We start from the raw sequence: 27,167 nt of genomic DNA, 5'->3' as shown, positions 1-27,167 counted from the left end.
ATTAACTTGTGTTACCTGTGTGGAAGACAGTGAGGGGTTTTCCTGTTGTTAAGCCGCATTTGTCGGAAAGGCTCTGTTAGTTACTTCTGCTGCTGTGATGGAGCAGCGGGACCAAAGCAACTTAGAGAAGGAAGATTTTATTTGGGCTCCTGGTTCCAGAGGGCGAAGAAGAGTCCATCATGACAGGAATGGGCTCTGAAATATTTTATGTATTTAAATTAAATTATACTCTCTGAAGTAGTCTATGTATCTAAATAGCTATGTGCTTTAATTCCTAAATTAAAATGGTTTTTATTTCTAACATGTGGAAATGGCTTTCACATTTGCATATTGTCCTGGTTTCCTATAAATTTGCAAAGTATACTTACTAGTAGCTTTTCTATAGAGTCCTGAGGCTACCCTGTGAATATTACCATGTTCAGACTTATTTATTGTCTTCATATGTGGGCCAAAGGTTCACTTGAGGAGGCCAGAAGACAATTTGTGGGAATCTGCTTTCTCCTTCCTACGTGAGTCATGGCCAGTTAAAGTTGTCAAGCATATTGCCCTCAAAGCCATCACACCATATTTATTTTTTAGATGAGACTCTCACTGTTTAGCCCTGGTTATCCTGGAACTCTTATATAGACCAGGCTGTCCTCTGCCTCCCGAGTACTGGGATTAAAGGTACATGCTGCCAGGTGGTGGTGGCACACACCTTTTATCCCAGTACTTGAGAGGCAGCGGCAGGTGGATATCTATGCGTTCAAGACCAGCCGGTCTACAAGAGCTAATTCCAGGACAGCCTCCAAAGCCACAGAGAAACCCTGTCTCGAAAAACCGGAGAAAAAAAAACATGTGCCACCACACCCAGTATGAATCCAGGGACTATAGAGGTAGCTTAGTGGTTAAGAGCACTGGGAGCTCTTCTAGAAGACCTAGGTTTGATTCCCAGCACCTACAAGGCAGCTCACAGTGTTCATAGCTCTAGTACCAGAGGATCCAACACCCATTTCTTTCCCCCACCAGGTATGCACCTGATACACAGACATGCAAGCAAAATCCCCTACACATAAAGCAAAATAAACTTTCTAGATCTAGCTTTTGTCTCTTCCCCCAAGCCCTTCGACGTATGTTCAGGTCTTATATAGACTGGTGTTTTATCTGTATTTAAATGTTCCTTTCAGTTCAACACTTAACTTTGAATCATAGGCGCACAATAGCAATGAGAAGTCTGAGATGGGAATTATAACAGAAAGTAACCACAGTTGTTGCCAGTAGAGATGACCTAGACTGATTATGGTCAGCCAAAACAGTGTCCTTGTGGGAGGATCCTGGGAGGAGGAAGACAGAAGTTGGGGGCATTGGGACTGCGGAGTTGAGCAGTGAGATGTGTTCTGTTCTTCAGGCAAAGGCCAGGACGGAAGTGGCGGCAAGTCAGAGAAGACGCTGGGTGACTTTGCAGCGGAGTATGCCAAGTCCAACAGGAGCACATGCAAGGGCTGTATGGAGAAGATAGAAAAGGTGGGCCTGGGCCCGTGTCAGCACTTCCAGGTCCCAGGAGAAAAGAGCAAACAGCCTTTACCTTCTGCCTCGGGCCATGTGGTTAAAGATACAGTGGAGATCCTTGTAGAGATGGGAATGGCCCGTGTTTTAGGAAGGCCTAGTCCTGGGCTCATCAGCAGGGCGCCCTGCAAGAAAGATCTTGGAGAGCACCGGCAAAGGTCCCCACAAAGTCAGCAGTTCTTGGTGACTTGAGGGAGTTCTTGTGTGGGGGGTTGGAGGTTAGCACCCCTGTATCACCAGAGGAACTTCACAGAGCAGCCTCCCCTGCCACCAGTTCTTGTCCCTGAAGGCCGACAGCCAGTTAGGTGGAGTGGCTGGCTGAGAATGGGGTAGAAAGTGTGCCTGTGCTCGCCAATGTTCTCTTCTCCAGTGCTGTGAATCACATAGTGCTTGTTGAGGGTTTCTCCCCGCTGTGAGCCATGTGAGTCAACCTTCTGTATGGTGACAATGCCAGAGATGGTCCAGCTGAAGACAGGGAGGTTTGTGGTGGCTCACGGTTTCAGATGTCTCAGTCATGGTTCCTTGGCCCTGTTGGTTTGGGCCTGTAGTGACATCACACATGGCAGGAGCATGGCCAGGGAGGCCTGATCGGCTCATGGGACGCAAAAGAGAAAGACCAACATCTTAATACCAAGGGAAAGAGAAAGACCAACATCTTAATACCAAGGGAAAGAGAAAGACCAACATCTTAATACCAAGGGGAAGAGAAAGACCAACATCTTAATACCAAGGGAAAGAGAAAGACCAACATCTTAATACCAAGGGGAAGAGAAAGACCAACATCTTAATACCAAGGGGAAGAGAAAGACCAACATCTTAATACCAAGGGAAAGAGAAAGACCAACATCTTAATACCAAGGGGAACCCAAATCTCTACCCTTCTAGCACTAGGCTTTCCACTGCCGCCCATGAGGATCACAGTCTGGTGCTCTAAGGGCCTTTGGGATAATTCAGGAGCCGAATGTAACAGACAGAAAATTGAGGGAAATGCCATTGCTAAATGCCCTCACCTTTCACCATTAAAAATTGGAGGCAAAAATTATGGTGCTCTTGCTTCCTGCTCTGTGCACTTGAGTGTGACTCAGCCCCAGATGCGTTTTTCTGCATTGTCAGGAGCCCTGGCCACTGGGTTCTTTGCAGCTACCTCATAGGTGGGAAACTTATAGGAATGTCAGTGGTGGGAATTGTACACCTGGCAGGCTGGCAGGACCCAGCTCTTGCTTGTCACTGCAGCTTAGCCTAACCCTTAAATATAGCAACCGCAGAGTCCGCAGGAGGGTGAGGATAGGTGGCAAGCCCCTGTCAGGATAAGCTGCCACAATGTTCATGGGAGGGTGAGGATAGGTGGCAAGCCCCTGTCAGGATAAGCAGCCACAGAGTCCATGGGTGGGTGAGGATAGGTGGCAAGCCCCTGTCAGGATAAGCTGCCACAGTGAAGCTATCACAGAATGGTGCAGTGTCACTGCAGACCAGCACATCATGTCAGCATCCTAACCCACCCCAGGAGTGTTAGTACTTTGTTACTTGTCTAAGCAGGTGGGTGGGTAGATAGCCATCTAAAATGTAAGTGCAAGGTGTCTTATTAACGTGGTAGGTAGCGTGTCCGTCTCATAGAATGTAAATGCAGGGACCTAAGGATGCCCCACAATCCTTGATGGCCTAAGCCAAAATTTTCCAGGTTGCCACCTGTGCCTTGGTTTGGACTTGGTGCCTTAGGGTAGCTGTTCCCTGTCCTGCCCGTCATTCCTTAGGTACCACATTATTTTCCCCACAGGGCCAGGTGCGCCTCTCCAAGAAAATGCTGGACCCGGAGAAGCCACAACTGGGTATGATTGACCGCTGGTACCATCCAACTTGCTTTGTCAAGAACCGGGAGGAGCTGGGCTTCCGGCCTGAGTATAGTGCCAGCCAGCTCAAGGGCTTTAGCCTCCTCTCTGCAGAGGACAAAGAAGTCCTGAAGAAGCAGCTCCCAGGAGTCAAGAGTGAAGGGTAGGTGGACTGTGGTTAGAATGGGGAGGCCTAGGGGAGGCCTACAGAGCCTGTGGATTTCACTCTGCTGATGGTCAGAAAGCCAGAAGCTGTGGACCTGTAGCAGTAGGGAACTGCAGAGAGCCTGGGGCGTCTGCTGCTCCAGCGCCCTCTCTCCCACCCACCGGCTCACCAGCCATGAGATCTGCCCTAGGCTCTCGGAACCTCTCCCAGCTCCTGCTCTCGGGCTGGACCAGCACAGCTGAATGGCCAAGGTTCACCGCCCTGTAAGGCTCTGCGCGTCACTGCAGTCGTGCGGTAGAGCTGTTCTGTGTCTGGATCTCTGGGAGAAACACGGCTATTCATATGTGGATGGACAGCAGGAAGGGCAGGGCCTGGAATCAGAACAGATGGGCCCACACGTGCAGCTGTCATCTGGGGTGGCTGGTTAATGAACGTGCTGAGGGTCATAGACCTATGTACTATGCTCGTGAACAGTATCTGTACCACTGTCACCAAGAAGCTTGCACGGTTCCAGATCCTGACACAAGCTCATGGAGCTGTACCAGTGGCTCTGGAGTGTGAAGCTAGCAAGTCAGGCCAGTGGTGAGGATGTCCTTGGGCTTTTACAGCACAGGGCGTTGGGATTTATTGGCTACCAATATGCCTGGAGAACTGGAGTATGTTGAGCACGATTGTGTGCTAGGCCTTCCCCTCAGCCCTGTGCCTGAGTGAGCTGTTTCCTCCCGTGTCACCGTAGTCCATACTGGTGCTCCCCTAGCGCTCAGTCAGGCTGCATGGTGGCCTGGGGAGCAGCCCTGGGTCTCACTCTAGGCTTGGTTCTTTGTTGGTTTTTGTTTTTCCAAGACAGGGTTTCTCTGTGTAACAGTCATGGCTGTCCTAGAACTCATTCTGTAGACCAGGCTGGCCTCGAACTCAGAGATCCGCCTTCCCAGTGCTGGGATTAGAGGTGTGCGCCACCACTGCCCAGGTTCAGTTCTTGTAGCTGTGTTTGGCTTTTCCACGATTCCCCGTCTCTTGGTGTGTAAGAGACATGGAGTTTAGCATCCGGTGTGACCTGAGCTCTTTGTCTGTCGTGGCTGTTCTGGACTCTGAGTTGAGTGCCAGGCCCCTCGCTGTCAGAAGCAGCTCCCTAGAGCCGAGTGGGAAAGAGGGCAGAGGAAGAGGCAGCTAAATGGGGTTAAGATGACATGAGGCTTGTTAACCTGGTGGTGCTGGGTGTCGGCCTGAGGGCTCTGGGTCTTATTAAGTCCTGTGTCTTTCAGAAAAAGAAAAGGTGATGAGGTGGATGGAGCAGATGAGGTGGCCAAAAAGAAATCTAAGAAGGGAAAGGACAAGGACAGTAAGCTGGAAAAGGCCCTCAAGGTGAGTCCTGGGCTGTCTCCTTTCTGTCCCTTCTCGTGCAGGAGGACATCAGCTGTCCCTACTTACCAAGACCAGTGTAAATTCTTGCTTGCATGGCTGCTCTTGAGACACAAGGCTTTTGTCCCAACTTGTTCTCCTCCCCCCCTCACAGAAGTCATTTTTATTTGGGTGGTGGGACACATTGGGCTCAAGTGCCAGGCCTGCAGTGTAGAATGTCTCATGTCCTCAGACTCACTAGGTGACACAAAGTGATGTTCTGGTCCAACCCAGGCGTCACTGACCATCCTACACCAGAGGTTCTTAGCATAGACTCTACCTTGGGGCCTCAGGAGAAAGTTTTCCTAGTTTTAAAATTTAACAAAGGACTGGAAAGCATTCAGTAAAAAGGAATCTCCCCATCCCAGCACCTGAGAGGCAGAGGCAGGCAGATTTCTGAGTTCTATGCCAGCCTGATCTACAGACTGAGTTCCAATACAGCCAAAGCTACACAGAGAAACCCTGCCTTGGAAGAAAAAAAAAAAAACAAAAACAAAAAACAACCAGAGGGGTTCATCACTGTTGGCTATGCTGTTTGGGCAGAGAACAGTAGGTCTCTTCTGGGAACATGGTTTTTCAGGGGCCGTCTGTCTGAGTTTGTGATTTTCAGCTTTTGCTAGTGGCTCAGTAATCTGGTTTTGACTGGTAGAGCCCTCTGCTTGAATGAATGTGAAGTTCAACCAGCTTTCCTTTCCCTTTGGGGGCAAGGTGTTTTGGCTGCCTGTGTGTGTATCACATGTGTGTTTGCTACCTACAGAGGCCAGAAGAAGGTACTGGATTCTTTGGAACTAGAACTAGAGAAGGTTATGAGCTGCCATGTTGGTGCTGTGAATTAACCCAAGTCCTCTGCGAGAGCAGCCAGTGCTCTTAACTGAGACGTCTCTCCAGCCCCATGTTTGATTTTTATCCATTTTTACTTTGATGTCTTTGCAGTCCCTTGGGTGGGTGTGCTGATGTTCTGTCCCCAGTGTTGCCAGTGACGAAAAGCAAGACAGAAATTTGAATTAACCTCTCAGCTTCTTCTACCCCAATCTGTCTCTGTCCTCAGCTTTAAAAGAGAAATAGGTCTGCCATTTCTGTGAAACTTGTGTTCATGAATTGCTGCTTCTGGTATCAGTATGTGCTCCGCTCTGGGGAGAGATGCAGAGGATGTCCCAGAGAGCCCAGCACTGGAATGGGGAGGCAGGGAGTGTGTGTGGTGATGGCATCAGTCAGAGTTGAATGTCTCTCCTGGCGTTGAAGCAGCCTGTGTGATAGCGTAGGGCCAGCATTCCCCTTTCTGTCTCGGGGTGCAGCCTGGTGTGTGATGCCCACCTTGCCTGACGCCCCAGGGAAGGTGGAGGCTCATCTTGGCCCACCTCCTCGGCAGGAAGTTGTGAGAATAAATGAGGGGACTTAAAGCACCAGCAAAAAGTGGGCCTTAGTAGACTAAAGTTCCAGAAGAGCCCACAGAGATTCCTGCTTGAGCGCAAGTGTGTGGGAGACTATGCAATCTAAGTGGGTGTTGGAAAAGATAATTGAGGCTCTTAGCCCTACCCAGAACTTCTGGTTGCTCTCTGTGTCTCTTAAAACAGGTTTCTGAGGGGTTGACACCAGGGCTCCGTGTAATAAAGGATTCAGTCTTGGTTTTTCAAGACCGGGTTTCTCTGTGTAGCCTTGGCTGTTCTGAAATTCATTCTGTAGACCAGACTGGCCTCACTCAAACTCTGCCTGCCTCTGCCTCCCGAGTGCTGGGATTAAAGGTGTGTACCACTATCACCCAACAGGGATTCAGTCTTAAAAGCAGTCTCCTCTATACTTTCCAGAATGTTTTCTAAAAGAGTATTGCGTGAGTTTATTTTGAAGTACACATGGGTTTGCCTGAAAGTTAAACCCTGGCTGAGGGTGTTGTTGGTCCAGCTGCCTTTGAGGAACAGCCCAGCTCCATCAAGAGTGTGCCGTGGAGGGTTCAATGTCAGAGCCTGCCATTCCAGTGATAAGAGTCCAGCCAATAAAGACACTGTCCACCTAGTCTAGTGTCTTTGTTTGTGCACTACATGCTTGCCTGATGCCCAAGGAGATGGTTGGGAGCCATGTGGGTTATGATGACCAAACCTAAGTCCTTTGTAAAAGCAGTAAATGCTCTTAACCACTGAGCCATCTCTCAAGCTCTCCAACTCCGTTTGATTTTTTTTTTTAAGATGTATTTATTATGTATAGTGTCCTGTCTGCATATATGCCTATATGCCAGAAGAGGGCACAGATCTCGTTCTAGATGGTTGTAAGCTACCATGTGGGAGCTGGGAATTGAACTCAGGACCTCTGGAAGAACAGCCAGTGCTCTTAATCTCTAAGCCATCTCTCCAATCTGATTTATAATTAATTGTTAATTAATTAATATTAATATATTTATATTAATTGTCATGTGTGCTTGTGTAGGTCAAGGGACAGCCAGCAGGATTCAGTTCTTCTACAGTGGAGTCCTAGGGTTCAAACTCAGGTCATTAGGCTAGTAGCAAGTAGTTATACCCACTGAGCCATTTTGTTAATCAAGGTAGCCCTTGATTAACTCATTAGTCCAGCAAAGGCTGAGGCAGGAGAATTGCCATGAGTTTGGAGGCCAGCCTGGGTTCCTGAGTGAGATCCTGTCTTACCCCAGTCTCTCCCTAAAAGTTACCGCTTGAACTTTTGAAGTTTACAGCCCAGGCCTTTCATTAACCCAGAAGGATACCTATACCCCCTGCCTCAGTGGCAACCAACCATACCCCCAGATGCCCTTTGGCCAGCCTCAAGACCAAGGCAGCATCCACCAGCCCCTCAGCTGACCACTAGTCCTCTTGAGTTTGATCTATAAATGCTGTATTTTGGGGTCTGGATGTGCTAACACACACCTTAATTCCAACACTTGGGAGGCAGAGACAGGCGGATCTGTGTAAGTTCAAGGCTAGCCTGGGATACATAGCAAGTTCCAGACGGCTAGGGCTGCATAATAGAGAGACCCTTTGTCCAAAAAAACTTAAATTACGGAAGGAGAGAACCAGTTCCCACAAGTTATTTTCTGACCTACATACATATGCTATGGAACGTGTGAGCATGCACACATTACTAAATGGATCTAATATTTTTTAATTTACAGTAGTAAAATAATATTAATAAAGTTTTTTAAAAACTGATCTCAGTTGTTGGGGATCTCATTCTCAGGCCCAGAATGACCTGATCTGGAACATCAAAGATGAACTGAAGAAAGCATGTTCCACCAGTGACCTAAAGGAGTTGCTTATCTTCAACCAGCAGCAAGTACCATCTGGAGAGTCTGCGGTGAGCTGCCTTTGCATTAGAGGGACACACAGAGTCCACAGTGAGCTGCCTTTGTGTTAGGGGGGACACACAGAGTCCACAGTGAGCTGCCTTTGTGTTAGGGGGACACACAGAGTCCACAGTGAGCTGCCTTTGTGTTAGGGGGACACACAGAGTCCACAGTGAGCTGCCTTTGTGTTAGGGGGGACACACAGAGTTCACAGTGAGCTTGCCTTTGTGTTAGGGCGGGGTACATAGGAGGCCCTTCAGGAAGTCACAGCTCCAGGGCATTGTTGTATGATCATTATCACCGTCTCCTTCAGTCTGGAGGCATCCTCAGCTATACCATACATTGCCACATGTTTGTCCTGGTTTAGAACTTGGTGAGATCCCAAGGTGAGCAGGTACTTTTGCCTCATGTGTTCATATCACACTGGCCTAAGGACCTCTGCTACCTACTGCCATGTGTCCCGGGGCTGCTAAGGCCACCCTGCACCTGCTTGGGCCACTCCTTGTGTGGTAGGTAGGGTGAATGTTGCTTTCTGTGATTTCCTGAGGTGGGGATTGCCTCAGGAACCCTTCACTCAGAGATAAGGGTTCCAAAAGTGTAAAGCCTGGACTGTGTTGTAAGCTGGCACCTGAGCTATGGTAGAGCCCAGAGACAGCCTCTTTCTAGGAAATAGGGCCTGTTTGAGAGGTCCTCCATCTGCGTTAGTGGCTGTCCTTTCCTGACCCTCTTACCTCTGACATGTTTCTTCAGATCTTGGACCGAGTTGCTGATGGCATGGCGTTTGGGGCCCTCCTGCCCTGCAAGGAGTGTTCAGGCCAGCTGGTCTTTAAGAGTGATGCTTACTACTGCACTGGGGATGTCACTGCCTGGACCAAGTGCATGGTCAAGACACAGACTCCCAGCCGAAAGGAATGGGTGACACCAAAGGTAAGGGTGTGGGTGGGAAGCCACGACTCCCTCATCCACACTCCATGCAGGTCCTAAGATGACAGACAGTCCCTGCTCCCACCCTTCCTCATAATCAATGCCAAGAAGAGTTCATTCTCTCTTCCTCTGTTTCTGCTGTAATTGTACTCTCCCTCCCAGTCTTCTCTGCCTGCCTTTCCACAGCCTACCCGACTTTAGCATTTCCTCGCCTTTAAAATCTCAACTTGCCCAGCTTTCTGATTTGCACCTGGTAACATAAGTAGCCTGTGGGAACCCTGGGAAGTAGAGTCAGACAGGAAGGGAATCTGAACATAGGTACAACTAGGAAGTTCCTTTCTGAAGAGGGGGACTTGAGAGCACAGAGACTGCTCTTCACCAGAGCCGCTTGGATGTGGCTGGATGAGGCGTCATCAAGTGATCACTGCCCTCCCTAGGGCAAGCCTACTGCTGTGAGTCACCTGGGATACAGAAAGAACTGTGCCGGTTGATAGTTCCTGATGAATGAAAGAGGGCTTGATACAGGTGTTCCTCCCTAACAAGCAAGGGGGCTTAACCTGGTCTTCTTTGGAAAACTTGTAAATCTGTCACTGGGTGTGTGAGTTGTTGGTTTTGTTTTTGTTTTGGATTCCTCGCAGCCTCCCCAGTGTGGATACCCTGCAGCAGAGTGGTGCATCCATTAAAACCAATGAGCCTGCACTAACATGCCATCACCCACAGTCATAGTTTACAGTAGGGCCAAGTCTTGGTGGCACAGCCTGTGGGTTTTGATAAATGTAGACTGAAATGTGTCCATTAGGAAAGTATCGTTTTTCATGCATTGCCCTGAGACTCTCAGCCAGCCTCTGGAAGCCACTGACCTTTTTATCAACTCTGTTGTAACTCTTCTAGATCTCCCGTGGCTGGCTGGTCTAGAACGCTTTGAGTGTGCTGTGCTTACAGCCCCTCATGTTAGCTTCCTTCGCTTGGGGACGTGCAGTCAGGTTTGCCTGTAGCTGGGTAGTTGATTGGATTTTGATGCTGAATAGTATTCATTGTCTCTATATAGTCCTCGCTGGCCTAGAACTCACTGTGTAGACCAGACTGTCCTCAAACCCACAGAGATCTGCCTGCCTCTGCCTTCCCCAGTGCTGGGACTAAAGGTGTGCGCCACACTGCACGCCCACCGCCCCCTCTGGCCTAGAGCGTTCAGCTGTGAGATAGGCCCCTGTGGACACTAGAGAGAAGTGACCCAAGGACAAGGGCGGTCCTGGCATATGTCCTTGCACTAGTGAGTCTTCTCTCACCAAGTTGTCTAGTGGTTTTTTATTTTGTTTTTTAAAAATCACTTTTATTTTGGGGAGGGGCATGTGTACCATGGTCAGGGGGGAACGTGTAGGAGTTTCTTCTGCAGTGTGGGTGTCCTGTAAGTGGTGACAATAACAAGCTTTCTTCCTGGAACTTCACTTTCCTATCCATTACAGAAATTTTTTAAGATTAATTTGTGAGCCAGGTGGTGGTAGCGCATGCCTTTAATTCCAGCACTTGGGAGGCAGAGATAGGTGGATCTCTGAGTTGGAGGTCAGCCCAGTCTACAAAGCTATACAGAGAAACCTGACTCAAAAAAAAAAAAAAATCCCACTTGGCCTTTAAAACTAAAACTTATCATTGTTTAGGAATTCCGAGAAATATCCTACCTCAAGAAATTAAAGGTCAAAAAACAAGACCGGATATTCCCTCCAGAGACCAGTGCCCCAGCGCCGCCGGCACCTCCACCCTCTGTCACCTCCGCACCCACGGCTGTGAACTCCTCTGCCCCAGCAGGTATGACTCTGGGAAGGATAGGGCCGGGATTTGACCCAGGAGCTATGTCGTGCAAGGACATAGAATAACGCAGTGGGTATCCTGTGCTCTGTTTGCTGAGTGGACAGCGTTCTTTAGGGACAGTCAGAATATACCACACAAAGTACTGCAAAGCACATCCCCAGTCTCCGGGCCCAGTCTCCTCCCTGTCCCAGCTGCCATCAAGATCCTGGGGAGATCCCAGTCATGAGTTGACATGCCCTGGACCGTTGGAAGCAGTGAGATCTGTGTGTTTTGTTGGCAAGAGAAATGCTGCGTGCTCCTAGAGGCATGTAGACTCTTGACCCGCAAAGGTGGAGGCCATAGTGGGCTGGGTAGAGGGCAAGGTTCTGCTTCTGGACACTAGCCCAGCTTCATCTGTTCCACCCCTAGTAGTGAGCGCTGGTTACCCCAAGTCCTCTCTGCTGCTTGAAGCCTAGGGTCTTCATGTGCACATGGAGGTCAGTTAGGGTCCTTACTTGCAGGTCCTTCTCTGCTGTTTCCTCTGTGCAATTCACACCCAAATCAGAGATTTTGTTCTCTACAGAGACTTCATTGAGATTCGATTGGTATCCTCAACATTCACCCCCTAGAGAGGACAGGCTAGATATCCCCCAGTAGCGATACGAAGCTGTGACCTGGCTGTATCCAGTGCTGCATTCTCACCTTCAGCTCCCAAAAGGCCCTGCCCATGCCAGCCTGACAGTCAGTGCTGGGCACTTGGTATAGCTTGCTCTGCTTTGCCTGGAACAGGTCGGCTCAGTGTGAGCACACTGACGGAGGCCTTCAGTGTTGTCACCAAGGAGTCTGATCTGCACTTTGTTCCTCAAGAGTTGGGACTTGCCACTTCCCCTCCCAGCATTCTGTTCCCATCTCCAGATGCAGCCTCTCTAGTCTGCCTCTAGTAGCCCACCTGGTCCAACCTGTTCTGTGGCTTATTCCTCCCCAGTTTCTCTGTTGCAGAGCTCATGGGTCCTCAAGTTCACTGTTCTGCCCCTTGGTCCTCCCACTGGCTGTTGGCTTCTGTCTTCCTAAGATTTTTCCCAATGCTGGCCATGCTCATGGTTTCTCCCATGGAACCCTCTGCTTTGGGGGGTTGATTTTTTTGTTTGGTTGGTTGGTTGGTTTTGGTTTTTTTCTGTCTTGCTTCGCTTTGTCCTTTGCTGGGCCTAGCCTGATGCTTCTGCTCTCTTGTCCCAGATAAGCCGCTGTCTAACATGAAGATCCTGACTCTCGGTAAACTCTCTCAGAGCAAAGATGAAGCAAAGGCCACGATTGAGAAACTCGGGGGCAAGTTGACGGGATCAGCCAACAAGGCTTCCTTGTGTATCAGCACTAAAAGTGAGTTTAAGGCACCTGTGTCTCTTGAATGTGTGTGGGGCTAGTGGATGTGGCTGGCACAGCTGGGGTTCAGGTTCTCATCACCATTGCTGGAAGGTAAACTAGTATTTGTATTGTGTATTGTGTGTTCACAGTGGCTCACATTCCCAGCCACAGACCATAATAAGCTCCAGTGTTCTATGGGAGGTTCCCATGTTCGCTGCCAGAACAAAGATGTGAAAATGGAGAGGAATTGGTTCCGTAGTAGGTAGGGTGGAGATTACTACTTCAGTCTGGTGATGGAGCCAGGTCCATTTTTCTAGACTGTACTGCTGAGTGTTCAGGTCTGAGCCCGAGAGACCATTTCTGTCAAGTACCTGCCAACACCACACGGAAGGTTTGGAGAAGGTGGCCTCCCTTGGCATTCCATACCCGAGGGGCAGCGGATGCCACTGGACATAACTGTCAGATGAAGAGGCTCAGGCTGTACTGTTTGGAAGGGAAGACGTGTTGTTGATGAGGTCATTCGAATTCTGGGGCTTTGATAGCTGCAGTTCCAGGCTTACTTTTCAGCTTATGGCTTGCTTGGCTTTTCTTTTTTTCTTTTTCCTTTCTGGGTTTAAACAGAGGAGGTGGAAAAGATGGGTAAGAAGATGGAGGAAGTGCAAGCAGCCAACGTGAGGGTTGTGTGTGAGGACTTCCTCCAGGACGTGGCTGCCTCCACTAAGAGTCTCCAAGAGCTGCTCTCCGCCCACAGCTTATCCTCTTGGGGGGCTGAGGTGAAGGTCGAGCCTGTTGAAGTGGCGGCCCCCAAGGGGAAGTCAGCTGCACCCTCCAAGAAGAGCAAGGGCCCTGTCAAGGAGGAAGGTGAGGTCCAGCTGCCGTGTCCCTGAAGTGCAGCGCTCGCTCCAGTGAGCGGTAGCCTCAGTGCAGTGTTACCCCGCTGCCTTGCTGCTCGCCTCGGGAACCTGTTCTGTCTTTGTAGTCTTAGTTTGGTCTCTGTGGTCCTGCCCTTTCTCCAGGTGTCAACAAGTCTGAAAAGAGGATGAAACTAACTCTAAAGGGAGGAGCGGCTGTTGATCCTGACTCTGGTGAGTGATGAGGAGTCGGCCACCCCCCTCCCCCTCCCCTGGGTGATTAGGAGATTACCTGCAGTTCAGAGAGTAGCCAGAGGGGAGCAGGCATCCTTTGCTTGCCAGGCAGTCCTGGAAGCATGTGGGCCAGTGGGAGAGCCTCTAAAGGTGGTGGAACATGCAACTGACTGGGGACTCCTAGGCCCACAGACCTCTCTGTTGCACCCTAGCCCTTCAGGGGGAAAAAACTATAGGAGCTTTGCCTCTGGGGCAGGTCTGGAACACTCTGCACACGTCCTGGAGAAAGGCGGGAAGGTGTTCAGTGCCACACTTGGCCTGGTGGACATTGTGAAAGGGACCAACTCCTATTACAAGCTGCAGCTTCTGGAGGATGACAAGGAGAGCAGGTGAGCTGGGGACAGATGCCTCAGGGCTTAGTATGTGCTACCCACCTTGGGAAGTCAGGCCTTGAACAGGAGAACTCCTCACAAAAACTCCATAAAGAAATTGCAGCTACTGGCCATCTGTTAATGTTGCTATGGTTGGCTCAACCATCACAGGACTATTCTTTTAGCTATTAAAAAAAAAAAAAAAAACAGGGGCTAGAGATAGGGCTCAGTGGTTAAGAGCAGTGGCTGCACTTCCTGAAGATCTGACACTTTGACACCAATGCACATAAAATTAAAGTTATTAGAAAGAAAACAAGATTCGTGATTTATTGTTGCACACATAGTAAAATTAAATTTTATTCTGTTTATGTGTTTTTCAAATCAGGGTTTCTCTGTGTAGCCATGGCTATCCTGGAACTTGCTTTGTAGACCAAACTGGCCTCAAATTCTTGAGATCCATCTGCCTCTACCTCCCAAGTGCTGGGATTAAAGGCATGCGCCACCAACACCTCTATTTAAATTGGTTCTTTAATGCCATTCCACACTTGCTGGGGTCACTATAATGTAGGTGATTGTTTCAACATGTTTTAAGTTCTCTCAATTGTAGTGTGTTTGCCTGGTGTGTTCAAGGCTCTGGGTTCCATCTGTAGCACCACTCATTCAACAAATGAGAAAGGGAATGCTTTTAAAATTGTCCCTTAGGCCAGGCATTGGTGGTGCACACCTTTAATCCCAGCACTCGGGAGGCAGAGACAGGCGGATCTCTGAGAGTTAGAGGTCAGCCTAGTCTACCAGTTGAGTTCCAGGACAGCCTCCCAAAGAATACAGAGAAACCCTTGTCTTGGGGGGAAAAAATTGTTCCTTAGTGGACAGTGGTGGTGCATGAAGCAGGCCAGCCTGGACTACAGAGCAAGTTCCAGGACCCCAGCGCTACACAGAGGTAGGGGACAGCTGTCCCTTACTGAGGAGACCCTGGAACAGAGCAGAAGCTCACCCGGCTGTCTGCCCTTCTTACCCTCTTACAGATACTGGATCTTCCGGTCCTGGGGCCGAGTGGGCACTGTCATTGGCAGTAACAAACTTGAGCAGATGCCATCCAAAGAGGATGCTGTTGAGCACTTCATGAAACTATATGAAGAGAAGACTGGCAATGCCTGGCACTCAAAGAACTTCACAAAGTATCCCAAAAAGTTCTACCCTCTGGAGATCGACTATGGCCAGGTAATCATGGTATAGTTTTTCATCATCCTATTACAGAAAAGAGCCCTTGTCTCAGAGAGTGACCCAGCTCTGACAAGAGTTAATGACAGCAGTGTGACAAATTCTCCCCAAAATGGAAGAAAACTTGTGGCTCATGCACGAGGCTGGTGTTACCCAGGAACATGTCTGTGGTGTGCTGCTAAGTCCTCCCCTAGCAATCAGCAGTGTGTGAGAATGTGTGCAGCCACGTGCAGTAGAAACCCATGATTGAGGTTGCTTGGCATGTCAGGATGCCCTCGTGAAGGAAGGGCAGAAGTCACGTGATCATCTCAGCAGCCATAGGTAAGTGTAGTTACAGTTGTTGCCACACCCACGAGCAATAGACCCAGTATTATCTTATCTTTATCTATTCTGAAACTCCCTGTGTGGTACCAGACAGCATGCAGTTACCTCTTAGGTGATATTTTTGTAGCTAGATGTTCATGTTTGCTTGAGCTAGGGGCTTGCTCTTTAGCTTCAGCCTGGGAAATGCTGGGATTGGGTGCCCTAAGCCCCACAGGTGGAGATTTTGGTTCCAAAACTTGGGGTCTAGCATGCCACAGAGGAGAAGTTATTTCTATTGTAGTGTTGTGAGCTCCGCATTAAAAACAGAATTTAGGGGGCTGGAGAGATGACTCAGAGGTTAAGAGCACCGGCTGCTCTTCCAGAGGTCCTGAGTTCAATTCCCAGCAACCACATGGTGGCTCACAACCATCGGTTATGAGATCTGGTGCCCTCTTTTGGTGTGCAGATACACACGGAAGCAGAATGTTGTATACATAATAAATAAAATCTTTATAAAAAAAATAGAATTTAGAGGTTACTGGAGAGATGGCTTAGTGGTTAAAAGTATTGACTGCTCTTCCAGAGGACCTAGGTTCAATTTCTAGCATCTGTGTGTGGCAGCTCACAACTGTCTAACTCCAATTCTAGGTGCCCTCTGACACCCTCACACAGACATAGTACATGAAGGCAAAACACCAATGCACATAAAATAAAATAGATTATTTTAAAAATAATTTTAGAGGCTGATGTGGTGGCTCACATCTCTGATCCCAGTGCAGAGAGCAGAGGTGGGTGGATGTCTGTGAGCTTGAGGTCACTCTGCTCATCATAGCCACCAGGTTACATAGTGAGACCCAGGTTACATAGTGAGACCCAGGTTGCATAGTGAGACCCAGGTTACATAGTGAGACCCTGGTTACATAGTGAGACCCAGGTTACATAGTGAGACCCTGGTGGGTGGTTTTTTTTTAATTTTATTTATTTTGGTGTTTTGTTTTAAATGAATAAATAAGTAGAATTTAGCTCTTACATAATGCTGAGGCTGAAACCCTGAGACCTTGAACTTGGAGGTGGACAGGCTTGGTCTGTTCTCCACTGAATTAAATATCTTCAGTATTTGTTTCAGAACCTTTTTGAGAAAGGCACAGACAATAAAACTAGTCATTTTACTATGGGAATAGCCATAGTAAAGTCATGGCACGTGTCTGCACCTGGCTAGTTTCACCACGATACTGGAATCCTGCCTTCACATACCATGTGGTACACACCATCTCTTCCCTCGTGGCCCAGGATCACCCCACACACTTTCTCCACACCACTTCCCCTAGGAGCACGGTGTGAGACAGATAAGAAGCAGGAACCAGCCGGGCGATAGTGGGGCACGCCTTTAATCCCAGCACTCGGGAGGCAGAGGCAGGCGGATAGGCTCCAAACTATACAGAGAAACCCTGTCTCGAAAAACCAAAAAGAAGAGAGAAAAAAGAAGCAGCAGAAACCATGACTCTAGCCTTAGTAATTTAGCCCAGCATTGTGCAAATGGTCTCTTCATAACATGATTTGATACCAACAGAACCGTTGAGCATTTCCTGTTTGTACTATGACACCTGGTGTATTTACATAGCACTCAAAAAAGTGGCGAGTTTCAAAACCTCAATGGCCTGTCATGTAGCCAGCAGCTGCCATAGTAAACTAATACCTACCTAAAGGTACTGTTTACTTTTGGAATGTTGAGGGTTTGTTGGTTGGTTTTGCAATCAGTTTTTGGTTTTGGTTTTTCGAGACAGGATTTCTCTGAGTAACGACCCTAGCTGTCCTAGAACTAGCTCTGGATGAGGCTGGCCTGCCTCTGCTTCAGCTGGCTGACAAAACATGAGATAGCATAACGACAGATGCTGTAGGGGAAAGCTTATAGACAGGTTCCTGCAGCTGGCCCTGGGTTAACAGGTGCTGGGAAAGGGCAGACTGTCTACTGACAGGTTCCTGCCTGTTGATCTGAACATCATTTTCATAGCAGTCATCCTTCTAAGGTGGGCATGGGTGTGCATGGCAGCTGCTTCTGTAGGCACCAGCATACCCAGAGAGGGCCACACTTCATCGGAACAGCTAAAACAGGGGCCTGGACCAGTCTGGGACTTGGGAATGCATGGGAATTATTTTGCCTGTGCAGAAGCCCTCCTGACCACCATTGTCTGAAGAGTTTTGGTGAACATTTGGCTGGTTTTGCTGGCAAATATCCTATCTTGCATCATAGTTACCTGTAGGTAACCCATGATGACACCACCCTTTGTCTTCTTCGGGGTTCCCTGCTGTCCTGAAGGATGAAGAGGCTGTAAAGAAGCTGACGGTAAAACCTGGCACTAAGTCAAAGCTCCCGAAGGCAGTGCAGGAGCTCGTCGGGATGATCTTTGACGTGGAGAGCATGAAGAAGGCCTTGGTGGAATACGAGGTGGGTGCTGAGCATGGCACGTTTTCCGGTGTAATTTGTCCTCTCTAAAAATGGGGGGCCCACATCCTCATCCCTGCTCTTGCTTGCCAAATGTCACTCTGCTGTGGAATGTAAAATATACTGTAGAGAGCTGGCCCCCTTGTGCCTGTCCCCATTTTATTTCTTGTTGGGGTGGGTAGGTCTAGTTCTTTGGGACCCAAACATAGCAGCTAGGTGATACCAATGGAAGTCCAAGGCTTTGTTCCCTGGAGAAAAAGGGCTGGAGAGAGATTGCACTGTAGATAACTGCACTCACTGCTCTCTCGGTGGACCTGGATTCATGGCGGCTCACAACCATCTGTAACTCAAGTTCCAAAGGAACCTGATGCTGTCTTTTGACCTCCACAGACACTAAGTACTCAAGCAGGATACAAGCATACATGGTGACAAAACAATCATAGATGGAAAATAATTTTTAAAATTTTAGACAATAAATTGTGACCACCACTGTCTTGACCCATGTTCCAGTCAATCAGTCAAACTCGTCAGCTCTTTCTGACACCTTTAATCCCAGTACTCGGGAGGCAGAGGCAGGTGGGTCTCTGTGAGTTCGAGACCAGCCTGGTCTACAAGAGCTAGTTCTAGGACAGCCTCCAAAGCCACAGAGAAACCCTTTCTCAAAAAACCAAAATAAATAAATAAATAAAGTTGGGTGTAGCTGTGGTAGAGTGCTGGCTTCACATATGAAGCAAAAAAAGAGGAAGGGAAGGTTAAAAGAGAAATACTAGCAGTTGAAACAATGATGCTCTTGATTGGGCCTGCATGGCAGGGACCACAGGCTAAGTCAGGCAGAGCCTGTTTCATCTCGCCTCCAATCTTCCCAGCAATTGAGGCAGGAGGAGACCTCCATACTTGGCCAGCCACGTGGCCTCCTGCTCCACAGCCATGAGCCCAGAAGCTGTAGGCTGCTGTGCAAATCAAGCCACTCTGGTAGGTGTGCCCAGTGCCACAGTCTTAGGGCAAAGAGTGTTGGATCTTGTAGCACACAGGTGTCTCAGCTCAAGCACTCAGTGAACATAGGCCAGTTCACTCGCAGGGAGGGGTAGGTGGCCCTTGAAACAGTTTACCTGTCATCTTTTTGTCACTGACAAAATGACCATGCTTCTGCCATCTCAGCTTGAGATCCTGATTAACAGTGGATCCTGAGGTGGTGTGGTTACTCAAAGTGTTGTTGACAACAAATGCGTAGCCTCCTAGGGTGGCTGATTTGAAAGGGAAGTGTCAAATTAGGTGTGTGTTCCTAAAAAATAACATTCACCACTTGGAAATTTGAGGCTCTAGTTTCTGAACTGGATGGCAGAAGGTACCCTTCCTCTGGAGTCCTGGGCAATGCAGCCTGCAGTGGGAGGCTCAGTCCATCACCTTGGTCCTGTGGGGATTGGTAGAGATGACTTTGCCTCTGAGCTGTATCGTTGGGCTGCTCTTTCTTACACAGAGTGCAGGGTGGGGTAAAGGGTTGTGACTCCTGTGCAGTGGGCCACTGAGTTTTGAGGGAGCAGTGCCCTTCAGCACTGGACAGAATACCCAGCCTTTACGTCCCCTGTCTCCCCAGATTGACCTTCAGAAGATGCCCTTGGGGAAGCTGAGCAAAAGGCAGATCCAGGCCGCCTACTCTATCCTTAGTGAGGTCCAGCAGGTAAGCGAGCACCTCAGGGTTTCCAGCCAGGCCAGCTTCTCTCCTAGTGAGAGACAGCAGCCGCATCTACTGTGTGGTAAAACAGTGACAGTACAGAACCATGGTTTATGTGGATTTGGATTTCTTTTTTTCCAGTTCAGTAACTATTACAGTCCCTGTCACTGTATTACAGGCCAAAGATTGTTAATGAAATATACAAATAGTGATGCTTCTAGTTAGCACATATGTAATAAACACTTTAGAAATTTGGTGGAGAGTTTTATTTTGTGTGTTTGCCGCCCTAGGGCTTTCTAGTACATACTCAAGAGATGAGAAAGCTCCCCTTATATTTGAGGGTGAGATGCTGGAGAGCTGAGCCCATGGTGAGCTGTAGAATCCGGGTGCCTCTGAGAATTGACCTTGTGTCCCTCCCTCCACCAACATTGCTGGGGCTTTCCAGCTCTTTCTGGCTCATGCCCCCGACATCGTGAACAATTTTCCTTTTGTTTCTGTGTTTGAGATGGCCTCTCTGTATGACGCTCAATGGCCTGAAACTCAGATCCACCTGCCTTTGGGTGCTGGGTTTAGAGGCATGTGCCACCATGCCCAGCTGAACTGTTTCCACATAAAAAACAAGTTTTACAACAGTAGCCATGAGCCCACCACATAGAGTTTGCACTAGCGCTAAGTATGGAGTGTATAATAACGCTTGTGCATACAATAGCAGCCTCGGTCCTATGTTCCTTCTGTCCCCTTTCCTTTCAGGCAGTGTCCCAAGGCAGCAGTGACTCCCAGATCCTGGATCTTTCCAATCGATTCTACACCCTAATCCCCCATGACTTCGGAATGAAGAAGCCCCCACTCCTGAACAATGCAGACAGCGTGCAGGTAATAGGCCCCTGACTCCTGGACTATCCTTACTGTGTTCTTTCAGAACAGGATCTAATGTTTCTTTCCATTGTTTTACCAAGTAAGTCTAGGAAATTGTCACTAGCCAAGAAGACCATTTCTCTTTATCCATCTAAAGGCCCCCATAAGTCCCTGGCTGAGATCAGTTAGTGGCATCCTTAGTGGCATCTATTTCCCTGCCTATCATTCATGTGTAAGAGCTCTGACATCTGCCCCACACTTCCCCAGCCATCAGAGCCTCATTAGCATGTCAGGGAATGCCTGTGACTATCAACTGTTGAGTGAGAGATGATGGCAGACTCTGGTCAACAAAGAGGTACACACACACACACACACACACACACACACACACACACACACTGTGTGGGAAGTCATCTACATACTGACTTCTGTTAAGGCTTGATAGTCATCTTCCCTACGAACTTAGCTCACAGGTCTTTATTTTGTCCCCAGGCCAAGGTGGAGATGCTGGACAACCTCCTGGACATTGAGGTGGCCTATAGTCTTCTCAGGGGGGGGTCTGATGACAGCAGTAAGGACCCCATTGATGTCAACTATGAGAAGCTCAAAACTGACATTAAGGTGAGAGGCCTGCCCCTTCCCAAGAGCCGTGGTCCCCAACCTCCATGTGCACTGGAGCCATTTCCACATCTCATTAAAAGTCCAGCCAGGCCTTCAAGTTGCCCTCTCACAGAGCCAGATGGTGGTCCTTGATCCCCCCTGCAGGAGTCTTTGGAGCTAACTAGTGCCTTAGGTTGGTGTGGAGGCAAGATTTTGAGAGTCCTACCAAAAGTTCCTGTTTTTCTATTTGGGGCACAAGCAGTCAGTTGAACTTGGATGTGTTGAAGGCTGGGGCATGTGGGAATTGCCCTGCCCAGGCTATGTGCCTCTGCTCCTGGCCTGACATGCCTGTCTTCTGCCTCTGGTTGTTCCTGCCAGGCAGCATGGACCCATCATGGTCCAAGTACTCCTGGGGATTGGAGTCTAGACCAGGTGTTTCCAGATTCTTTGCCTCTTAGTCAAAGGATAAAAAGCCTCACAGGTTTGTAAAAAGTAGTATAGGTTGGGTGATCCTCTGTTTTTTGGTTGACAGACTTGATTATGTCTTTTGCCCCTGTGTATATCCTTCCCATAATGCATCTGATTTTAATCATGGGTGCCCCATTTAATGTAGCTATGAAATGGTAGAGGGGATTTGTCCTAGTCAGGGCTACTTACTGTTGCTGTGATGAAACACCATGACCAAAGCAACTTGGGGAAGAAGGGTTTATCGTTCATCGTCAGGAAGTCAGGGCAGGAACCTGGAGGCAGAAGCTCAGGAAGGGGTGCTGATTACTTGCTTGCTCTTCATAGCTTGCTCAGCCTGCTTTTCTTATAGAACCCTGGACCACCAGCCCAGGGGTGGCCCCACCTAAAATGGACTGGGCCCTTCCATATCAATCGCTAATTAAGAAAATGCCTATAGGATTGCTTGCAGCCCAGTCTAATAAAGGCATTTTCTCAGGTGCGGCTTCATCCAGTGGCTCTAGCTCTGTGTTGAGTTGGCATGAAACTAGCCAGCACAAGAATTTCTGCAGTTCACCTAAAGGACATAAATTGCCCTGTTGTGTTTGCATCTAAGGCCAACTGAAGCTTGATCAGCCTTCCTACTCTTAGCCAGACATAACTAGAATATAATTAAATAGAATCTATCTAAGTTATATGGTTGTCAAGAGGAGGAACTTACTCCAGTGTTTGGAGGTTGGTGTGCCTGCAGCCCTGTGCACAGAGGAGTGCTGAGTTGTTAGGTGTATTGGACAGAGAGGAGTGTGCACAGACTAACAGTGCAGTATCAGAAGGGTGCCTATGTAGCCCAGACCAAGTGGAGTCCCCGGCAGCTGAACTGTTCCCTATGCTTGCTTGCCTCACAAGCAGGCGCTGATGCCACATGTCCATTCTTAATGGCTCTTGATGAAGACACTCTTATTTCCATCTACAGTTACAAAGCTCGTAATTAAGATGCAACAAAGACAACCAGAACTCGTAGGTTTTCTAAACATAGAATAAGAAAACAAAGAACATCTGTAGCCTTCTGCAGAAGCTCGGTTTACTTAGTGTGGGTTCCGTTGACATCGTGTTGGGCATGTGCTGAGTCAGCATGAGGAAAACACACACGAACAAACACACACACACATCATACACACACATGCACACACACACACACACCAACCACACACACTACACACACACACACTGCACACTAAACATCACACACACACACACACACAACACACACACTAAACATCATACACACACATGCACACACACACACACACCAACCACACACACTACACACACACACACTGCACACTGCACACTAAACATCACACACACACACACAACACACACACTAAACATACACACACATGCACACACACACACTACACACATACCACACACATCATACACACCACACACACTAAACATCATACACACACACACACACACACACACACACACACACACACACACACACACACACACTGTCCTCGGAGCCCCATAGCAGGGCTGGGGGGATAGTTCAGTGGCAGAGTGGTCACTGGGTGTGTGCAAGGCCCTTGATCCCGTCCTTAGGACTGGGGTGGGGACAGGGAAATTGTATGATGTTACCTTGTGTTCCATCAGTGAGCTGGACTCCTGGTCCCACCTTACTAATAATGAACCCTGTTTCTAGCTTGACTCATACTTAGTGCATAGACAAGAACCCTTGAGCTCCTTTCTAGCAGTCCAGGTGGATGAAGAAAGTGATGTTTGGGGCCTGGCCTCGGCCTGCGGGTGTCACTGTTTGGACAGTAGGAACTGCTCCTGGCATCCTCTAGGCTTGTATACAGATGATCTTCACGGGGCTCTGTGGGGTCTCCCTGCCCTGATCCAGGTGGCCTGTTTTCCAGGTGGTTGACCGAGACTCTGAGGAAGCTGAGGTCATCAGGAAGTATGTTAAGAACACTCATGCCACCACACACAATGCCTATGACCTGGAAGTGATGGATGTAAGAATGCTTTTCCCTTTTTTGTTTTTGTTTTTTGAGGCGCAGTCTGTAGTCTTGGCTGTTCTGAAGCTTGCTGTTAGACCAGGCTGGCCGAAAATGTCATTACCAGAATCTCTTTTGTGGTGCAGTGCACATCTCTAGTCCCATCACTTGGGAGGCTGAGGCAGGAGACTGAAAGGGCCGAAGCCAGCCTGGGCTACATAGTGAGATTAGTCTCAAGGAAAAAGTTCCTTAGGTGCATATCTGCTGCATATTAGTGTATTTTGATGGCGGCTCGTCCCTGTCGAGTGTAGCCTTGGGACATATACATTGGATCATCCCATCCTGGCCTGTGGATAATGCAGCAAAGCCTAAGTTTTCTAGTTCGTGGGACAGGTGGTCAGTATCAGTCTGTTCATCTCTTCAGTCAACCTGAGTGACAGTATTTCTGCCTCCCTCTTGCTAATTGTCTGCCCAGATCTTTAAGATAGAGCGTGAGGGAGAGAGCCAGCGCTACAAACCCTTCAAGCAGCTGCACAATCGGAGGTTACTGTGGCACGGGTCCAGGACCACCAACTTTGCTGGCATCCTGTCACAGGGTCTGCGGATAGCCCCACCTGAAGCACCTGTGGTAGGTGGCTGACTTTGGGTACGATGAAGTGTGGAAGTGTGTGTTTCTGCAGTAATCTCATTAAAGAGCCCTGGGTGCTTCAGGGAGAGCCCACAGCTCACCCTGTCAGTACTACAGCTGTGGAGAGCCTCTGAGCCCACAGCTCACCCTGTCAGTACTACAGGTGTGGAGAGCCTCTGAGCCCACAGCTCACCCTGTCAGTACTAGAGCTGTGGAGAGCCTCTGAGCCCACAGCCCGCCCTGTCAAGACTACAGCTGTGGAGAGCCTCTGAGCCCACAGTAGTACAGCTGCACGTGTTTGAGACAGCTTCTGGAACAAAAGTGTCTAGACCAGGATGCTCTGAAGGCTGGTTGAACATTTGACATGCAAAGAACACGCTTTGGAGCCCAGGCATGCAGCTCCATGAGCTCCTGTATTTCCACCAACTAAATAAAGAGGACAAGGAATAGTTACATCACCTGCTGGGTTACAGAAGGGACCAACTGGACAGGGCCTCTGAGGTGGCCATCCCAGCCCTTCATTTACTGTTGCCTTGTGCTTTACTTAACCGGGATTAGGAGTAGCCAGTGTTTGCTGGATGTATACATCTATCTGGCCTAGTCCAAAAATAGTGATTATTAACTCATTAAATCTTCACATTACCCTCATGAGACTTCCAGGTGAGGAGACAGTAGCGACCTAAGCTGTTAGGTGACTTCCCATAGCCCTGTGGCAGTGCCTCGGAGGTGATGGCTGCAGGCTTTAGCCAGTGGCTCGTATGGGTGTTCTCTGGACTGCCTCACTTACTCTTAGAAGGTTTTCAGCTGTCCCTCTCCCAACTCTCCAGACAGGCTACATGTTTGGAAAAGGGATCTATTTTGCTGATATGGTGTCCAAAAGTGCCAACTACTGCCATACATCTCAGGGAGACCCGATTGGCTTGATACTGTTGGGAGAAGTCGCCCTTGGAAACATGTGAGTATCCCGGCTCTGAGGCCAGCGTGGGTAGAGTGCGCTGGAAGGAGAGTCTCCTTGGCCAGGCAGTGATCACAGAAATCCCCACCAGTTAGCGGACTCAGAAGTCAGGATTCTTGGCTTGTAAGTACAGTAAACAGTGGTTGAAGGGATCAAGGGAGATTCAGAGATGCTATAAAAATCCCACGCGTGCCAGGAACTGGCAAAGAGAAGTTCCAATTCCTCCAGCTTCATTCGGGCAACCTCCTGATCCTGTGTGCTGTGACCAAAAGAGCAACATGGTGAACTAAGCCATAGGGTGGACTAGACGGGACCTCCAAGCAGTGGCCACAGCTCCAAGCAGGCCCTTTCTTTGGAAATAACCCATAGCATGGACAGTTGTTGCAGGCTCTATACGTGAGAACACTCTAGGCTCTGAAGAGTCCAGGAGCTGGGAAAGGAGGGTCTGGTGTAAAGGTGTACAGGGTTCTATGGGCGTTTAGTTTACCTGACAGTAAAGATGCTGATGAATACTGGTTTGGGAGCCCAGTGGCCAGGGGCTAGTCTGAGATTGTCCTCTCTTGAATAGGTACGAACTCAAGCATGCGTCACATATCAGCAAGTTACCCAAGGGCAAGCACAGTGTCAAAGGTACTGTCCTCCAGGCTGGCATGGCAGATGGGGGGAGGGCTTTTCTCCAAAGGCTGGACTCTTGGAACTGCCTGCTGGAGGTTCATTTAAAAATGAAACTTTGATTCCTTGTTGCTTCAGCTAGTGTCATGATGCCATATGAGTTGTGTGGGACACCAGGAACCAAACGAGAGGGCACTGGTGGCCTGACATTGTGACCAGCTGTATCAGGCCACGAGGGACCTCTGGTGAACGTGGAGCTGTTGAATAGGCAGCACTCCCATCTGGGCCTCAGGGACTTCCCAGGGTTAGATAGGCACCGTAGAACCTTTATAGCTTCCGTGTTTGCGTCTGAAGGATGTTTGAAGTACACACTCATCTGTGTGAGTAGACATCAGGTAACCAGGACCTTTTCCCATGCCTTCTTGCACATCCCGTCATATTTGACCCTTCTACCTTACAGGCTTGGGCAAAACGACCCCTGACCCTTCGGCCAGCATCACCCTGGAGGGTGTAGAGGTTCCACTGGGGACAGGGATCCCATCGGGTGTTAATGACACCTGCCTACTATATAACGAGTATCCTTTCGTGGCTATGCCATGTGTTCTGGAACTGTACAGCAGGTGTGTATGTATGCTCTCACTGCCCAGGGCAGCTTATCTGGGGATAGTGACAACTTTTTCCCATGGATGGTCTCTCTGGGGACCAGCCTTCCCCAGCTTCAGAGGATTCAGTGTGAGGAAGGTCAGGAAACTCAACGGTTGGCTCCTTAACTACTGCCCTCCCAGGTACATCGTCTATGACATTGCTCAGGTGAACCTGAAATACCTGCTGAAACTGAAGTTTAATTTTAAGACATCCCTGTGGTGAAGTGTGAGGGGTGTGCTGCACCCAGCACCCAAGCCTAGGGGTAAACTTCCCCCTGGTGCCTCCACACCACAGACACCACAAAACCTCAGCCACACCGCTGCCTAATGGTGGCACCCTCACCCGATCTCCTTAGGGTTCTATATAGACAGGTTAAAGGGCTCTGGGTTCAAGTCCCTTGTCCGTGTTGCACTCGGTGGGAGGGTTGTTAGGGGTTTTATCCTACCAGGCATAGCCCTGATAGACACGGCTGACAGTAGAGGGAAAGTTGGGGAGAGGTTTTTGTTTTGTTTGCCTAGACTAGTCTTGAGGGGGAAAAGCCACGTCACAGCCACAATGTCTGCCTTACTGGTTCCCACAGGGAAGGGAAATGTGCTTCCTCCCTTTTTTCAAAGGTTCGTCTTTGGTTTGATTTTGGCAAAATGTTAAGCATTTATTTTAAGCTAAAAATAAAAACTAATTTCATACTATATAGATTTCTTTTATCTTGTACTTATTGTCCCCTTGTTAGCCTTCTGGGCTTTTGGGTTTTTTTGTTTTTGTTTTTGTTTTTTTGTTTTTTTGTTTTTTTTTTTTGGTTTTCAGTGATAGATATGGGGTAACTGAAAAAGGAGGAGCTTCCTGAAGCACGTAAATGGGGAAACTGAATGTGTGATGTGGTCAGTTCAGAGTTGCATTTGGGATTCTTGATTCATCCGTGAGTAATTTTGTCTTCCAAATTGAACCTCCTGTAATCAGTATAGCTGCCCAAAGGGCTAATAGTTCTCAATTAAAATGCAAATAGCTATCTGTTCCTATGTTGTGTGGCTCATCTCC

The 27,167-nt window shown here is 48.7% G+C and overlaps 1 protein-coding gene across 1 annotated transcript in view; it reads left to right on the top strand.

Annotated features, from left to right (window-relative positions):
- Parp1 (poly(ADP-ribose) polymerase 1) overlaps positions 1 to 26,358 on the top strand; it is a 33,397-nt gene extending 7,039 nt beyond the window's left edge. The window contains 24 exon segments of the mRNA NM_001246721.1: positions 1,388 to 1,503; positions 3,320 to 3,534; positions 4,800 to 4,899; positions 8,116 to 8,232; positions 8,972 to 9,148; positions 10,801 to 10,890; positions 10,892 to 10,894; positions 10,897 to 10,948; positions 12,167 to 12,307; positions 12,914 to 13,153; positions 13,309 to 13,377; positions 13,634 to 13,766; positions 14,774 to 14,969; positions 17,590 to 17,718; positions 19,310 to 19,393; positions 20,138 to 20,260; positions 20,735 to 20,863; positions 23,212 to 23,310; positions 23,768 to 23,920; positions 24,748 to 24,875; positions 25,444 to 25,505; positions 25,948 to 26,062; positions 26,273 to 26,352; positions 26,354 to 26,358. Coding sequence (NP_001233650.1) covers positions 1,388 to 1,503; positions 3,320 to 3,534; positions 4,800 to 4,899; positions 8,116 to 8,232; positions 8,972 to 9,148; positions 10,801 to 10,890; positions 10,892 to 10,894; positions 10,897 to 10,948; positions 12,167 to 12,307; positions 12,914 to 13,153; positions 13,309 to 13,377; positions 13,634 to 13,766; positions 14,774 to 14,969; positions 17,590 to 17,718; positions 19,310 to 19,393; positions 20,138 to 20,260; positions 20,735 to 20,863; positions 23,212 to 23,310; positions 23,768 to 23,920; positions 24,748 to 24,875; positions 25,444 to 25,505; positions 25,948 to 26,062; positions 26,273 to 26,352; positions 26,354 to 26,355 — 2,753 coding nt within the window. The 3' untranslated portion in view covers positions 26,356 to 26,358.
- The last annotated feature ends 809 nt before the right edge of the window (positions 26,359 to 27,167 follow it).

The sequence above is a fragment of the Cricetulus griseus genome, chromosome 5 (assembly GCF_003668045.3).
Source record: "Cricetulus griseus strain 17A/GY chromosome 5, alternate assembly CriGri-PICRH-1.0, whole genome shotgun sequence".
Taxonomy (NCBI): Eukaryota; Metazoa; Chordata; class Mammalia; order Rodentia; family Cricetidae; genus Cricetulus; species Cricetulus griseus.
This window is presented reverse-complemented; position numbering and strand designations above follow the sequence as displayed.